The sequence below is a fragment of the Zootoca vivipara genome, chromosome Z, assembly GCF_963506605.1.
Source record: "Zootoca vivipara chromosome Z, rZooViv1.1, whole genome shotgun sequence".
NCBI classification, from domain to species: domain Eukaryota; kingdom Metazoa; phylum Chordata; class Lepidosauria; order Squamata; family Lacertidae; genus Zootoca; species Zootoca vivipara.
The window spans coordinates 7,981,000-7,998,425 of record NC_083294.1 but is presented as its reverse complement, the minus strand read 5'-3'; the positions used below and the strand labels follow the sequence as shown (position 1 = coordinate 7,998,425).

General features: G+C 44.2%; 1 protein-coding gene across 1 annotated transcript in view; it reads left to right on the top strand.

The window, feature by feature from the left end:
* CACNA1B (calcium voltage-gated channel subunit alpha1 B) overlaps positions 1-17,426 on the top strand; it is a 317,851-nt gene that overhangs the window by 189,831 nt on the left and 110,594 nt on the right. Inside the window, exons 13-17 of the mRNA XM_060270557.1 lie at positions 1,317-1,429; positions 5,695-5,807; positions 5,986-6,117; positions 8,474-8,546; positions 14,333-14,450. Of these exons, the coding sequence (XP_060126540.1) occupies positions 1,317-1,429; positions 5,695-5,807; positions 5,986-6,117; positions 8,474-8,546; positions 14,333-14,450 (549 nt within the window). The remainder of the gene's footprint in view (positions 1-1,316; positions 1,430-5,694; positions 5,808-5,985; positions 6,118-8,473; positions 8,547-14,332; positions 14,451-17,426) is intronic.

Sequence of the window (17,426 nt, the reverse complement as noted above, 5' to 3'; positions counted from 1 at the left end):
CCCTAGAAATTTTTGAGATTTTTCTCTTTCTGAATGGCCATGTTCTGCTTCCACTGATGGAGGCTGCATGTCCCTGAAGTACAAGTGCGGAGCATGCTGTTACACTCAGGTCCTACCCTAACTGTGGTGGCTTCAGAGGGAACCCGGGGAAACTTGGAGGCTGATTGATAAGGCCAGCTTCGTAGAAACTATTGCCCTCTAGTCTGGTGGCTGCTGACCTTTAGAGGGGGAGACTGAGCAGAGGGGTACACTCTGTGTTAGACAGGAACACCCTCCCCTCAGTTGGCATGGAACTCAGTGCAGCTTGGATAGGGTTGTAGAGCTACGCAGCAAGGCTAAACACTGAACAGATTCGAATCTTTCAGGGCCGGCTCTCCGCAGACCCCCGGTGGCGCAGTGCACCATGGCGTGGGGTTGGTAAGCGGGGCGCCGGCCTGGCAAGGAGGGTGCTGCGTGGCAAAGCCGCATGGAAACCAATTGCACCCTGTGAGGGTGGGGTGGGCGGCGGAGTGATCTCCGCCCCTCAGCACCAGGGCGTGCGATCTGCTCAAGACGGCCCTGGAATCTTTGACCAGAAACAGCAACATCCTGTTCTAATGAGGGCAGTAATTTGAACATCCCCGATAATTTGGATGGCTGTTGGACATTTCTGGTCAGCCCTCCGTCTATGCTCAGTCCATTCCCATTATATATATAACGTTTCCGAGCACAATTCAAAGTGTTGGTGCTGACCTTTAAAGCCCTAAACAGCCTCGGTCCAGTACACCTGAAGGAGCGTCTCCACCCCCATCGTTCTGCCCGGACACTGAGGTCCAGTGCCGAGGGCCTTCTGGTGGTTTCCTCACTGCGAGAAGCCAAGCTACAGGGTACCAGGCAGAGGGCCTTCTCAGTAGTGGCGCCTGCCCTGTGGAATGCCCTCCCAGCAGATGTCAAGGCAATAAGCAACTATTTTACTTTTAAAAGACAACTGAAGGCGGCCCTGTTTAGGGAAGCTTTTAATATTTGATGCTGTATTGTTTTTAATATTTGGCTGGAAGCCGCCCAGAGTTGCAATAATAATAATAATAATAATTTGTTGTTGTTGTTGTTGTTATTATTAGTTGGACAGGATGGGTTTTTGGAGAGTCAGCACATCCAGATTTGGGAGCTCTAAAAATACTTCACTATTATGTACTAATTATCTGCTTTCCCATGCAGCAGAAAATTATTTTCTGCTAGCAGGATCTGCTCTACATCCAGGAGAGGTATCATCCTAATATCAGGAAATAATTCTGCAGATATGTATCATTGATTTCACCTTTTGCTGTTTCTTCCAGATTTTGCAGAATTTGTCTTCCTCGGCCTGTTCCTCACAGAGATGTCTCTGAAGATGTATGGCCTGGGGCCAAGGAACTATTTCCATTCCTCATTCAACTGCTTTGACTTTGGGGTAAGAAATCTTGGGTGAGAATAGATGGGCTGAAGTCAAGCCTTTGCAGCCTTGATATTCTGAATACTCTACTCCCTGAGTCAGTCCTGATTCTCAGCATAGGAAGTTATGTTATACTGAGCCAGACTGCTGGTCCATCAATCTCAGATTTGTCTACCCTGATCAGAAGCTGCTCTGCAGGATTTCAGGCAGGGGGCACTTCCAGCCAGTCCTGGAGATGCCTCAGATGGATGCCTCCAGTCAACAGAGTTTTAAACATTCTAGTATTTAGAGAATCCTGAGTTGCTCCTCTGGGTGCAGCTGTCTCACTCTTGCACCACTGCATGCAGAACTGGTAATTAACTCTTCAACTTGGGCTTCCTATGGGGTGGGGAAGAGCCATTTTATCACTTGCTAATTCATCATCATTTGCTGATCCCACTGGGATCAAGCACTACCTCCCTCTGTGATTCCCATGGCTCATATTATGTTTCCCCAGCTCCTTCCATCCCCCAGTTGTATACATTCCCATTTGTTGCTTTCTTGTAGCCTCTTGAGGGCTGGCAGTATTTTGTAGTTTGACAAAGCAACACGATGGAAAATGTACAAGAGCAGCCAGTGATATATGATGCAACATATCTTCTTCTTCTTCTTCTTCTTCTTCTTCGTCTTCTTCTTCTTCTTCTTCTTCTTCTTCTTCTTCTTCCTCTTCCTCTTCCTCTTCCTCTTCCTCTTCCTCTTCCTCTTCCTCTTCTTCTTCTTCTTCTTCTTCTTCTTCCTCTTCCTCTTCTTCTTCTTCTTCTTCTTCTTCTTCTTCTTCTTCTTCTTCTTCTTCTTCTTCTTCTTCTTCTTCTTCTTCTTCTTCTATTTGTATTCCACTTTCCCATAAAATTTTACCCAAAGTGGCTCACAACATGAATAAATAAATATACAAAAAATTAGTCCATGCAAGTTTGCATAAAAGAATACAAATAAACCAACCTAATTTATCACCCCAAAAAAGTTACCAGAAGAGAATTTCTCAAAACAGAAATAAAAGGTAGTTTACAAAGCATCCACATACTTCAGACAGATCTGTTTCCAGTGGTTTGGAACCAAGACTCAACCTTCCCACATTCAGGTGCTCCACCTTACCTCTCACCTGGGGTACTGCAGGCAGTCCACCACTTTTAGTCAGAGCCCACTCTGGCTCTCAAAGTGAACCATTCACAGTGGGATCAGGCATTAAACAGGGATGCATAATCATCCCAACTATTATTTTCATCGCCTGCCATGATCCTACACATTGCCAAAGGGAAACTCCCCACTGGGGTAGAAATCATATATCGAACAGATGGAAAGCTCTTTAATCTGAGTAGGCTGAAAGCAAAGAGTAAGGTTACCATAACCTCTATCATAGAGCTTCAATATGCTGATGGCATAGTGTATACACACACTCAGAGGACGACCTCCAAACCACCCCAAATATCTTTGCAGAAGCTTGTGGTCTATTGCTCAATATCCAAAAAACCAAAGTGCTGCATCAATAAGCACAAAACAACCCCTTCGCAGTACCACAAATCCAACTTAATACATAGCTGCCAAGTTTTCCCTTTTCTCGCAAGGAAGCCTATTCAGCATAAGGGAATTTCCCTTAAAAAAGGGGAGAACTTGGCAGCTATGTTAATAGTGTAACATTGGGAAGTGTCAATTACTTTTCCTACCTATCTTTCCATAAGGACCAACATTGATGCAGAAATCTAGCATCAGCTGAGTTCTGCGAGCACAGCTTTCTCCCAATTGAAGCACAGAATGTTTGAGGACCAGGACATTCTCAGGGAAACCAAAATGCTTGTTTACAAAGATATTGTACTTCCAACTTTACTGTACTCTTGTGAAACATGGACCACTTATAAACACCATTTCCAACTCCTCAAAAGATTCCGTCAATGGTGTCTCCAAAATTTTTTACATATCACTTGGGAAGACAGGCAAACTAATGTTAGTGTACTGGAAGAAGCAAAGATCACCAGTGTTGAAGCAATTATTCTTCAACATCAACTTCATTGGACTGGTCATGTTGTGCGGATGCCTGATTGTCATCTTCCAAAGCAACTACTCTATTTCCAACTTAGGAATGGAAAGCAAAATTCTGGTGGTCAACAAAAGAGGTTTAAAGATGCTCTCAAGGCAAATCTTTAAAAATGCAGTATAAGCAGGGATAATTAGGAAACACTGGCCTGTGAGGACTGCAGTTGGAGAATAGCTTCTACCAAAGGTGTTGTGGGCTTTGAAGAAGCATGAACTCAGGACGAAAGGGAGAAATGAGTTAAGAGGAAGGCACATTTGCCAAACCCTCACCATGTTCAAATCCCGCCCGGAAACCTATGCTCCACCTGTGGAAGGATGGGTGGATCCAGAATTTGTCTCCACAGTCACTTACAGACATACCATTAAGACTATATCCATGGAAGACAATGTTACTCGGCTACGAGTGATTGCCAGAGAAGAAGAAGACGACTTTTAGCCTTATGGAAGGACATAGGAACATAGGAAGCTGTCTTCTACAGAGTCAGACCATTGGCCCACCTAGCTCAGGATTGTCTACACTGGTAGGGATATTCCCAGTCTTACCTGGAAATGCTGGGGTTTGAACCTGGTACCACCTGCATGCAAAGCAGATACTCTGCCACAGAGGCACAGCACTTATTCACACTTCAAAAGACTAAGCAAAGGATAGCGCAGCCTGCATTTGTATTACCTGCCCTGATCCTTTGACATTAATATGATGGGAGTTCTAATCCACATTAGTGGTTGCAAGTTTTTCTGAGAGGCTTTATTGAGATTTTCCTCCCCTCTCACACACCTGGCCCTTCAGAAAGCAGACCATTTTGCAGGGGTTTTGATGGTGGTGACCACCTACGCAACCCTTATCACAATACCCCTGGATGGTGCTAGGCCTGGGTGTGATTGTGGAGGATGCAAAATAGTGTCTGGTTGTCAACACAGTTGCTACTGCTGCTGTCATTTATAGCAGCAAAGAGGGGAGGGGGCTGGAGGGAGGGGGGAAAGAAGCAATGTGGCTATTGATGGTGAGCCTCCTGTCTGCCTCCTAAAAAAGTAATCATAATAATGTTGGCAATTTCTCCTCTCCTTGGAGGAATTTAGTGGAATGAAGTGCTTCTCACCCACCCCAATCTTTTGCTCCCAGATCGGATATATAATTTACAGAAGGTCTTTCAAACCTGCCTTTATAGTCTTAAAGAGCTAGAAACTTGAATTGTTACCATTTTTAAAGCCGAGATTTTTCTGGACACCAATAACTGTAGCAGGACATAAAGCACCAAATCATGGACTAGATAGATACAGATAAACATGTATGTACTCTTATTTATATTATTTATTTATATTATTTATTTATACTACAGGTATTTATTTATATATTAGTTACATTGCTACATTACCCTACCTCCCAAGGGAGACTAGGGTGATGCGCGATAAGATATAAAAAGGCAAAATGTAATTCGTAAATAGGTAAAGGTAAAGGGGCCCCTGACCATCAGGTCCAGTCGTGTCCGGCTCGGGTTGCAGCACTCATCTCACTCTATAGGCTGAGGGAGCCGGCGTTTGTCCGCAGACAGCTTCCGGGTCAAGTGGCCAGCATGACTAAGCTGCTTCTGGCGAACCAGAGCAGCGCACGGAAACGCCGTTTACCTTCCCGCCGGAGCGGTACCTATTTATCTACTTGCACTTTGATGTGCTTTTGAACTGCTAGGTGGGCAGGAGCTGGGACCGAGCAACGGGAGCTCACCCCATTGCAGGGATTCGAACTGCCGACCTTTTGATCAGCAAGCCCTAGACTCTGTGGTTTAACCCAAAGTGCCACCTGGGTCCCTAATTCGTAAATAAAGCACCACAATAAGCAATGGAACTATGAAATATTAGAACCATTAACACACACACCCCAAAAAGAAACCCTCTTCAGCTGTTTGGTATTAAAACAACTTTACCTCAGTTTTTGAAAGCCTCTCTCTTGTATAGAAAGATTGAATGTGCAGTCCTTGCCTGAGGCAGACACTGAAGAATCTTACAGAATTAGGCCATTGGGTTGGTGCCAGTATTATTCCTGTTCAGAGGAGACCCATTGAAATCAATGGACATCACTGGGGTCCATTAATTTCCGTGGGTCTACTTTGAGTAGGACTAACCTTAGTTCCAACCCCTTCTTTTTGGAAATTGTTCATTGGCCATGATCAGACCTGCTCCCCCCCCCCCACATCAGCCCATCACCCTTTTGTTTCTTGCAGGTGATTGTGGGGAGCATCTTCGAAGTCATCTGGGCTGCAGTGAAGCCCGGGACCTCCTTTGGCATCAGCGTGTTGAGGGCTCTCAGGCTGCTGAGGATTTTCAAAGTGACCAAGTATGTTTTAAGTTCCTTCTTCCTTTTTCTTTCTTTCTTTCTTTTAGTGTGGAATGTGTGAACACTTGGAATGTGTGAACACTTGGAATTTAGTGTGGGATGTGTGGCACTTGGAAAATGCAACTTTTAAAAATCCTGATGCATTCGTTAACTGGCTTGGTTTGGTTTGGAATCCCAGGTACTGGAACTCCTTGAGGAACCTGGTGGTCTCCTTGCTGAATTCAATGAAGTCCATCATCAGCTTGCTGTTCCTCCTCTTCCTCTTCATTGTTGTGTTTGCTTTGCTGGGGATGCAGCTTTTTGGAGGACAGTAAGTTCAATTCACTACATTAATCTCAATAAACTTTTGACGGGCGTCTGGCTACAAAGGACAGTACTCTCCCCGCTTGTGATTCCTAGCAACTGGTATTCATAGGCATGCTGCCTACTGGACTTGCGATAGTTTTGGCTCCAGTTTCAGATTTTTGCACTCCGAATGTTTTGCTAATCTCTCACAACAGGTTGTAGACGGACTTAGTTTCTCCCAATTCCAAGCTGGACAGAACCAGCTGGTTCACCACCTTTAAATAGCTCTGTGGGGTTGTTTCATGTCCTGCATTTCAGATTTCTGTAGGCATCTGGTTGACCATTATGAGAGCAGTATGATGGACTAGATGGGCCTTCAGCCTGAACCAGTAGGGCTCTTATGATCTTATGGTGCATAGTCTGTGAGTACTCTTTGATTCAAATCTCTCACTGGAAGCTCAAGTGTCTTCAATGACAATGAATGTTTATACCCAGCTCTGGCTGGTGCACTAGTTATGGCCACTGCTAGACGAAGGCTACTTGGCCTCAATAATCCATGCTGGAGATCACTAACCTCCAGTTTGGACTGCTTTGATGCACTCTATATTGGGCTACCCTTAAAAAAATAATGATAAAAGAAGGGGGATTCCAAGATTTGAAGACGTAACTCAGAATGGACAGTTATTAACAAGGCAGAACATCAGAACATTACTAGTAGAATGAAAATATATGCATACACATATACAGCATTATACATATAAAACATTACATACAGATTGTTAAAATAAAAACATCAGAGCACCAGCTCTTTCCTTAAATGTAAGTGGCCCTCATAGAGAAGAAAGTGCCAAAGGGCTGGTTGTGGCAAGCTGCTGATTCTCTAGGTTCACTCTAGCTGTACTGAAAAACAGTCATAAAAACAGGAAGAATTAAAATTACAAGATAATAAAATAATAATAATTATAGAAAGCTTAAAAAGAATGAATGACTTAAAATATATTCATTAGTGGAACACAATCCCATAATGGCTCAGGACCGCGATGCTTCATGGCCCCTCGCCATATGGATCGACCTGGACCCTGCATTCACCCTGTGAGGCCCGTCTTCATGTATCTCCTTCATGAGAGATCCGGAGGGCGGCAATACAAGAACAGGCCTTTTCTGTGGTGGCCTCCTGTTTCTGGAATGCTCTCCCCAGGGAGGTTCGCCTGGCACCTTCATTACATATCTTTAGGGACCTGGCAAAAATGTTTCTCTTCAACCAGGCATTTGGCTGATTAACATTCTGTGGCTTTTAAAATGTGTCTGTGGGAAGGTGGTTATTGATTTGGTTTTGTTTTATTATGAACTTTTTTATTCTCATTTTGTATTTTTCTGTTGTTAACTGCCCTGAGATCTTCTGATGAAGAGCAGTCTACAAATTTAATAAATAATATTAATAGTAATAGTAATAATAGTAACAACACAAGATTCATACTTGCACCAAACCTCCCAAATATTCATGAATGTTGCCAATTAAGCTCATATTTAGTGGGAATGTGCCAACCATTAATATTGTTTAGTCATATAAATCACAATCAGCCCCCAAGCAGAAGCAAAGTTGGAGGGATCCACATCATCCCTGGTGACATGTATTTTATGACAGTTTTTTTCAGAAATGGCAAGAAACACAACTTCTTTAAGCCATATATCTATAGAGAAACAAGTTGCATCCTTCCATCCACCATAGGTCATTAAATGAGTGGCTGTCTTTGAAGACTGCCTGGAAACTGCAGTTGGTGCAAAATGTTGCTTACCAAACTGTTGAGCAGAGCAATAAGGTGGGACCATTTGCCACCGCTCCTGAAAATAAGGCACTAGCTATTTTTGCCCAATGGGCCAGATCCCCCTCCACTCCACAGTCCACCTTTGACAGTTAGGAAGACCACCCACCTGCCAAACATCTGATGTCATAATGGTGTCAAGTGGGTGTTCTTGGAGGGAGCAGGATTCCCCACCCCACCCCAAAAAAACAGACTATTGAAGGCTGAGCATGCTCAGACAGAAGACTGGTGGGAGGGAGAATGTTATGGAGCATCCTGGAGAAGGGCATAGCTGGCTGGCTTGAACCCTGAACAGGCACACTCCCTGCTGCAACATTTTATTGCAAGTCCCAGTTGTACCTCTGAATACCAGTCACTTGGGGGGGGGGAGGCACAAATCATGGGGTTGTCGTTTGCCTTCATGCCCTCCTTGAAGGCTTCCCAAAGGCATATAGCTGCCCACTGTAAGAGCCCGTATGCTGGAGTAAATGGACCTTTGGTCTGATCCAGCAAGGTAGCTCTTAAAAGATTATTAGCATTCTACCCTGCCATTAATATTCATTTTCTGCCTCTTTCTAGGTTTCATTTTAATGACGAAACACCAACCACAAACTTTGATACTTTCCCCACTGCTATTCTAACTGTGTTTCAGGTAAGGGCACTCTTGACTTGGTGCAAAAGAGCTGAAGGGTCCTCAGAGATCATATAGTCCCCCCCCCACTGCTGATGCAGGAAATCTGCTGCTTCTGCATGTCTGATAGGGGGCCATCCAGCCTCTGCTTGAAAGCTTCTAATCAAGGAGAGCCCACTGCTTTCTGAGGCAGTCTGTCCCACTGTCAAACAGCTTTCTAATACTTAGTCATATTCCCTTGTAATCTGAGCACAGTGATTCAAGCAACTGAAAACACATGTCTGCCATTGTCTATGGAACAACCCCATCAAAATATTTGAAGATGGCTATGAGGCTGTCTCTTAATCACACTTTTCCTCCCCTAGGCTAAACATATCCAACTTATTTAACCTCAGCTCATCGTTCAACCTTAGCTCCAGGGCTCTCAGCCACAGCCTTGACAAATAGGCCAATAATATTGTATCCATATTGTAATTAGTTTGGGATGGAGACTGAAGCCAAGAGATAAGCAAGAGGTGGGGAACTGGATCTGGCCAGGCGGCCAGATGGTTAAGTCCCCCACCTCTTGTTGGCCAAGTCTGAGAGGTGGGAAGAGCCAGGCAACTGTCAGTCATCTGATGTCACAGACTGGTTTGTCAATGCCAACCCCTGTTTCTAGGAAATCGATCTGCTCCATGGAAGGTTCAGGGCAGGGAGCCAGCAGGGGTGCCTCCCCTTTCCTGTACTCTACAGGCTGCCCACCGCTGAGGGCATCCTTCTCACCTTCCTCCTCACCTTCCTTATTTGGCAGCAAGTGCCAATCCAGTCATGATCCAGTTGAGCTCATGGGGATCATGACAAATGTTATCTTGCACAGCACTTTGAAAAGGGCTTTTCATGACTTACCTAGCCTCAGAAAGCCTCTTTCGAGGTGTGATCTTGTGGCCAGCTTTGCATAGGACTTGGCAGCAGATCAGCAGGGCCTAAAGCCCCTCTTATCAGCTGAGCCAGGTATTTGCCTGCCCCACACCTGGCACCATATATGACATCTGTTACAATAGGGCAGGTGTATGTGCTTAGGCTGAAATGGCCTCAAGGGCTGAACAAGGTATCTGGCAGGCTTAACTGGGACTGGAAGTAAGTCACCCCTGAGACAGGCTTCTGGCAGAGGAGAGATTTGAATTGGGGTTTTAATCTCATATTCCTATCAATGTGGGGTTTCTTACAGGAGTCACTGGGTAGTCAAGCAGTGGAACTGGAAATATAAATGAATGTGCAATGATGGTGTCCTTGCCACCATCCCTACTTAGTTGGGTGGAGAATTCAAAACACAAAACTCTCAGAAAACAAATGCCCAATAGGTGTGGATGAATTTGTTCAATTTCAGTTTCTTGTTTTTCCATTCTTAAGCTCAGTTTGCCATATTTCCACACCAGTTTACTATTAAAAAAAACAAAATCCTCCAGAAAAGTCGTTGCCATTTCAGTATGCATTTCCCCACAAAACTGCCTTTTCACAAGTAATTTCCCCTAATATAACACATTTTTGGTATGTCATTTCCCTCAAATATATGAGACCTGAATTTTCTTTCCCCATCCCTAACCTCCAGCTGATATCATCTGTAACTAGGCAAGAGTGTGGTGATTTCTGTCAGCACACAGAACGATGGCCCTTGGCTTTCCTCTCATGTCACCAGAATCCATCTCTGTGGCCCTTGTCTGCTGTGGCGCAGTCTTAGTTAGCTGATGATGTGACCTGCTTTTCTGTCTTCACAATCAGCTCCCTAAATTAACAAGGACAATAGCCTGAGAGACGGATCTGAGTTCAGAGGAAGTAATGAAAAGAGTGGAATGCAGGACCCATTGCATTTGACATTCTGGTTTCTGTAAAGCATTATAATTGGGGACAGGAATGCTAATCAGGCAGGAAGCAAATGAAAAAAAGCAAACCCTTACTCAGAGAGGTAAGAGGAAATGAGAGATATTCTATTCTCTGGAAGCTCAAGGGTTGGGCAGCCTTTGCACATGGGAGGAGGACTTCCTGTCAAAGTCATACAGAAATCGATGCCACCAAGGGAGAGGTGGTTCCTCCCCAATCCCAGACTTACCCTCTCTGGCCTCTGAATACCAGTTGCTGGGAATTGTGAGTGGGGAGACTTGCTGTTGCACTCGGGTCCTGCTTGCAGGCTTCCCTTAATGTACATCTAGCTGGCCACAGTGAGAACAGGATTCTGGACTAGGTGGGCCACCAACTGTACTTCTGATGCTGATGGAATGGAAAGAAGATACGATAGTCCAAATAAATCCATATTAGCCCCTTTTCAGTTACTCACAACACGTCTTACATGTATGCATAACCTTACAAAGCAGTGTGTCACCATCACCATTGCTTATTTGTGTGCTGCCTTTCCAGACTAAACCAGGCTCAAGTCTTCTGACAACATCAAAATGCTTCACATAATTCATTTGCTGTTGCAAGACCTCAGCTAATGAAAGACACATTCTGTTAACAAATATGCAATAAAATGAAACAGTCCAGTGATTGTTCAAAATAAGGCCTGGCAATTAAAAAAAAAACCCCCCAACAATTTAATCAAGATTAATAATATGGACTGATTCTTACTATGCGCTGAGCTACATATTTAGGGAAACGAGGTGGTTGACTCCTTGGACTTGGACTGCTTCCAGCTACAGGTAGAAGAAATTACATGCTGGTGTTGGAAACAGGATTAGGTCATTCCTTTCTCTACAGGCAACATGGAAACACACAGTTGTATAGACACAACACAACAGCAGCAGCAACAACAACAACTACAAAAGAATAAAAAGCAGAAGAAGAACGTCTTTATCGACCCCATCTCTTCAAAGTCTTTACAGAATAAAAAATATATTCACCAGCTCCCAAAAGATGACATCAGAACTAGCTGATATCTTCTTCTTCTTCTTCTTCTTCTTCTTCTTCTTCTTCTTCTTCTTCTTCTTCTTCTTCTTCTTCTTCTTCTTCTTCTTCTTCTTCTTCTTCTTCTTCTAATTTTTATTGGTTTTTTTCACAATTAATTTCCACAATTAACTACAAAAAAAAACCCCATCCCCATTCACAACAACATGTCAAAACCTTATCTTTTAGGTTCTTTAGACCTCATGACTTCCCTTCATTCCCTCTTCTGGTTCGTTATATTAACAAAATTCTTCTGCATTTCCATACACATACTTCATCAATTCTTATTCTTCTAATTTTAACAAAATTCTTCTGCATTGCCTTACACATACTTCATTGCTGATTGCAAGTGTGTAGTCTGAGCCTGCCAATGTATCAATTTATTTACATTATTTTGCATATATACAATGTGTTTCCCATTCTTTTTCCTAACTTTGGCATATTTAAATTTCACCAGATTTCAGTTAAGTCAGATTTAAAATCCTGCTCACCCTCCTCACAGTCTCCTCTTAGTCTCAGGGGCTGTAATTTTTGCCTCATTTGGGCCACCAAGGTATTCCCAAATATTTCCTGCCTACCACCCATGCCATCCATATCTGCCCTGAGTGTCTCCTGGTATTTCTTCATTTCAATCATAGCTTCAGCTTTCATTTTTCTGAAAATTTCCTCCAACCCTTGCATCAAGACCTCCACCGCTTCTGTTTTCTGTGTCACTGGTTCTATCTTAATAGTTCTGTCACAATTTCAGTATTTTTGTCCATTCGGGCTATAAGTTTATCTGCTGTCTTATCCAAATTTTCCTTTATCTCCTTAATCAATTCATTTCTCAGTTCATAGAAGAATTCCACCCATTCACTGTAAGGCTTATCCCCTGTGGCCTGTGCAGAAGTCCTTCTGTCCGAACTTGGGGTTGGTTGCTTTTTAATGCCATGTTCAAGAAGTTATTATTAAAACAATCAAAAATGGTCCGAACCGAGTGAAAATATCCAATACTCCTTCTGCTCAATTCACTCTACCCTTGCCAAGTTTCTCTTTCTTTCCTTTGTTCTCAAAACAACCAATTTTCCAGCCGTACCTTATCAGTTTTGTCATGGCCACCAAGTAACACTTTCCCAAGGAACACAGTCTTTTGTACTTTCTCACTCCCTCCAGCCCGATTGCCCGTTACACGTATACAATTTGAAACGAAATCCGGATTTAAAATTAACATTCAAATTAAACAGATATCTACTTTAAAAAGAAAACAAAAGCAATTTGTCCACACAAAGTCACAACTTAATAATCCAGAGGAGAGTAAAAGATTCTCACTGATCCAGATCCCTAAAAATGTCTTGAAGTAAGATAAAGAGTTACAGACAGTTGAAGATAATTATAATTCCTCTTTTCTGGCAGAGTCCAAACACTCTTCTTTCCTTCCCACAACCGGAGAAAGATTTACCAGGCTTCCAGCTCTAGAAAGGCGGTGTAGGGATTCTCAGATGTTGTCCAATTCCTGGCACTGCCTTCCTTGTCAATATTCAGCCTCTATAGCCAGTTCCAAGCTTTATAGTTCCAATTTATATTCAAACAAACAACAAACAAACAAACTTTAGAAGCAAGCTCAGTCTTCTTTAAACCACTCCAACCAAAATGTGCCTTGCAAAGCCCATAGATGCTTTCTTACACTCACCCCGCAGAGTAGTACTTCATTAAGCTTGTTTCAAGCTTTCTCTGCTGGGCTCGAATTCACCTATGGCTTTAGTCATGCAAGGTCCTCTCCACAATTCTCCATTATAAATCCAATAAAAGGTAGCAAAGAATGGGTTTCAGTTGCTTTTAATCCATCTTTCCCATCGGTAGACATATATCTAACAGAGTCACACAAAATTGATACCATTCTCACTTGCAAGTTGTTTCCATGCAGTGATAATTACCCAGAAGACGGGGATGGACTTCCTTTTTACTCCTCCATCTAGTGCCAAATTCAGCCTAATTAGATGCAATAATTAATCTTCTTTACGTTTCCGTCAGCTTAAATGTAGTTTTCGGAAGATCTCTCCTGCAGGTAGGAGTTTAAGGCTTCACTCCCGTGGAGTTGCGATACTGCCATGTCCGCAGGCTCAATTGCAAGCTTTTCAGGGGGTGCGCCTCACCTCAGTGCTTCCCCCTGTATCTCAGCAGGGCTCGAGTCTGTCAGCCGATCAGACTGGCACTCCTTTTCGCCATTCACAGAAACCGGAATTCCACTGGGGGAGCCTTCTTAATGAAGGCACCACCACAGGGGTAGGAAATGGCCCTAGTCATTTACTCTAGATCATTTTCACCCCAAGGACAGCATTTGCTCATGGGCAGCCTTTTGGGGCCACATGCTAGGGGTGGGCAAGGTCAGAGGCAGTGGATGGAGTAATGGAAATGGCCGAAGGCCACATTATAGCAATGCGAAAGTCAGAAATAGATGGACACACAGACCTATGTGCACACACCTCCCCATCCAGGCAAACTAGAGGCATTGGTCACATCCACACCATGCATTTAAAACATATTTATACCACTTTGGCAGTCACAGCTTCCAGCAAAGAATGTTGGAAACTGTAGCTTGCCCCTCACAGAGCAACAGTTCCTAGCACCCTTTGCATGCTGCAGCTGCCAGTGTTCTCTGCAGGAAGTCATGTGGTTTAAACGTCTGGTGTGGATGTGGCTATAGTTACAACCGAGCACTTAAGGAGAGAGTGGAGTAAGACCAGTGAAAGGTGTGGCCTGGGGACAGGCCCAAAGGCCTGACAGAGGGAGCCAGAGGGCTGAGGTTCCCCATAACTGCTCTAAACAAGCCAAGCTATCTAGAAAAAGGTGTATATTATCTCCCCTCCCCACCCCTCACACTTTCTTATTTTTTACTCTAATTAACTTTACAGATTCTGACTGGAGAAGACTGGAATGCTGTGATGTACCAGGGGATAGAATCTCAAGGGGGCGTCCACTCAGGAATGTTCTCATCCATCTACTTCATTGTCTTGACACTGTTCGGTAACTGTATCCTTGCCCTGCCAAAATCTGATTTGCTAATGGCATTTTGTGCTGCTCCATTGCTAGAAAATGCATATTCAACCTTAGCAGCCACATGCTAATGGGCAGATGGTGGAAACCCATTAGTAGATATATTGATTTATTATGAAATGTAGTAGTTTATGTGAGGTGTATTTGTTTGGGGGCTGGGGGAGCATCTAGCTGGTGAAATCCTAAACTTTGGTAGTCCCATTTATGCAGTGCAGGTTTCCTGTTGTTATTCTTCCTCCCACCTGAAAAAAGGAATATACATATATTATTTTTTACAACCTGCTTGCACACATAACACCAAGTCATTTTTTCTTAAATGCTGGTTTGTTCATCTCACAGATGAGCAAATAAGCCTAGATATATTTTCTCCAGATTGGTACCTCTATGGCATGGGTAGGCAAACTAAGGCCCAGGGGCTGGATCCGGCCCAATAGCCTTCTAAATCCGGCCTGCAGACGGTTCAGGAATCAGCGTGTTTTTACATGAGTAGAATGTGTGCTTTTATTTAAAATGCACCTCTGGGTTATTTGTGGGGCATAGGAATTCATTCACACACCCCTCCAAAATATAGTCCAGCCCCCCACAAGGTCTGAGGGACAGTGGACTGAACCCCTGCTAAAAAAGTTTGCTGACCCCTGCTCTATGGTTTGGGGGTATCTTGGGTGAGGCAGTAGCCAAAAGTCCATAGTTGAGCAAGGCCGTTTGGTTTAGACATAATGCCAAACCATAGCAATAGTTTGTAAAGCAACAACAAGCCACGTTTCACATTATGGTTTGTTGACAAAAAGCAAACCTTGGTTAGTCTACTGGGCTGGGATTGGATACTCCAGGGGTCCCCAAACTACGCCCCCCGGGCCGGATGCGGCCCAATCGGCCTCCCAATCCGGCCCGCGACGACCCCCGCCGCCCGCTGCCGCCGCCCGCTCTTACGGCGCACAGCGCGGCGACGATCTTAAAAATCGGCAAAAAATAGCCGAAAATCCTTTGTGCGCATGCGTATGGGCCTCTCCCGACCCAGAAGAGGTCATTTCCGATGCACTTCCGGGTCGGGGGAGGCCCATACGCATGCGCACAAGCGATTTTCGGCGATTTTTTCTGACCGTGTGCGTGTGCGCATGCGCACGGGCGCGCACTCCCCCGCCCTCCGGCCCGCTGCGCGCGCACTCCCCTACCCTCCGGCCCGCCGCACGGTAAGTCTGGGGACCCCTGGGATACTCCAACAAACCACACTTGGACTAAACAAACCATGATTTAGCAGAGAGGTGAGAAATCTTTTTTTTAGCCACACTCCCTTCTGGGAAACTTTTGGCATATGTCAGTAGTGGGCATCCATCTAGATAAGCAAGAGGCTTTATCAGAGCTCAAGGGCACATTCCCACTGGGGTGGTGGATAATCTCAGGGAGGGTACAAAGCAGGACCAAGGATGGATGTGATGTGTGGCTTGTGGAGATTCCCAAGGGGATAGATAGAGAGGTGTGAAGGGCCTCATTTGCTCCCTGGGCCCGAGATTCCTTACCTGGCTTAGTGTTACATGTGAGCCAGACCATACAGAAGCCACCCCTTTCTTTAAAATGGCAAGAACATGCTGTTGCAATCTTTCACTGTCCGGAGTGACTGTGTGTGATTCCAAGTGCATACTGAATGTTGTGCTTTGAACCACATAGAGGCACCTAACAAAGCCATTGCCTCTGGCAACCCTGCCCTTATATACCTGGTAAAAGCAAGATAGGTGAGTTCCATAGTTGAGTGGCAGTAGCAGTCAGTAGAGCCCCCACTCCCCCCCCCACATTCCTCCAGGCTTGTCATTTATTTTCCTGAGCAGATGAATTCTAACAATCAGAACTAGAAACATTATAGAGGATGCTGCCAGTGCGGTGCTCAGACCACAAGTGGATCTGCAGAAAGATCCACTCTTTGCATTTAGCTTTATTTAAACCAGCTTCTCTACAACCTTCATTTTCCAGATGCTGTCAGACTCCATTCCCAGCCAACAGAGAGGGTGGGAATTGTAGGCCAACAGCATCCAGGGACAAAGGCTCTCTATATACAGACTCCCCATGATGGACCATTTGTTGCCCTAAATGTGCTTGTTTGCCCCCCACTCCCGCTTTTTTAAAAGAAAAATCAAACTGTGACCAACTCTTTGCAACCTTTTTGTAGAAGTCGCCTTTGTGCTGAATTGCTTTTTGCCCTAAATTCCAGCTACCTGCCTCAATACAGTTGCTAATGTTCAAGACACACTGCTGTCTTTCTCATCACTTCCCAGCCTTATTAGCTGCCAAATGAAAAGTTAATAGAAGCATCTAAAAAGATATGTAAAAGTTAGCTGGCTGAGAGAGGGGACTTCAGCCTATCTGTTCAAAACAGACTCGACTTGAAATAATTAGGCCGCATCAAGCAAGGGGAAACATCCGTGCAGTACAGTCAGAGCAGGTAGCTTAAGGTGAAAATATGCAAGTGCGCAATGGTGGCAATTTTCTGACTTGATAAATTTCATGCACAGCTCAAATACTGTCTACAAAGTGTTTAGAGGACTATACACAGTGCAGAATTTAGGAATAGTTGAGGGATTTGATCATGGTATATTTTAGGGGGAAGAAACCTCAGGCCCTAAATGCAGCCCTAAATGCCTCTCTATCTGACCCCTAGATTCCCCAGCCCTGAATTATATGATGTTTTGGTTACATTTCTGGCTATCGTACTAGCAAATACAAACCCAGCACTAGTTTTATGACACTTGTTGTTCCATGGTCTACTGATAACATTAGATGGTATCCAGTGCCACAGTAGGACCACTGAAATTAATAAACATATGTAACTTAGGTTCATTAATGTCAGTGTGTCCACTATGAGTTAAACATTTCTTGAATACAACCAATTACACTGGTACCTTGGGTTAAGAACTTAATTCGTTCCGGAGGTCCATTCTTAACCTGAAACTGTTCTTAATC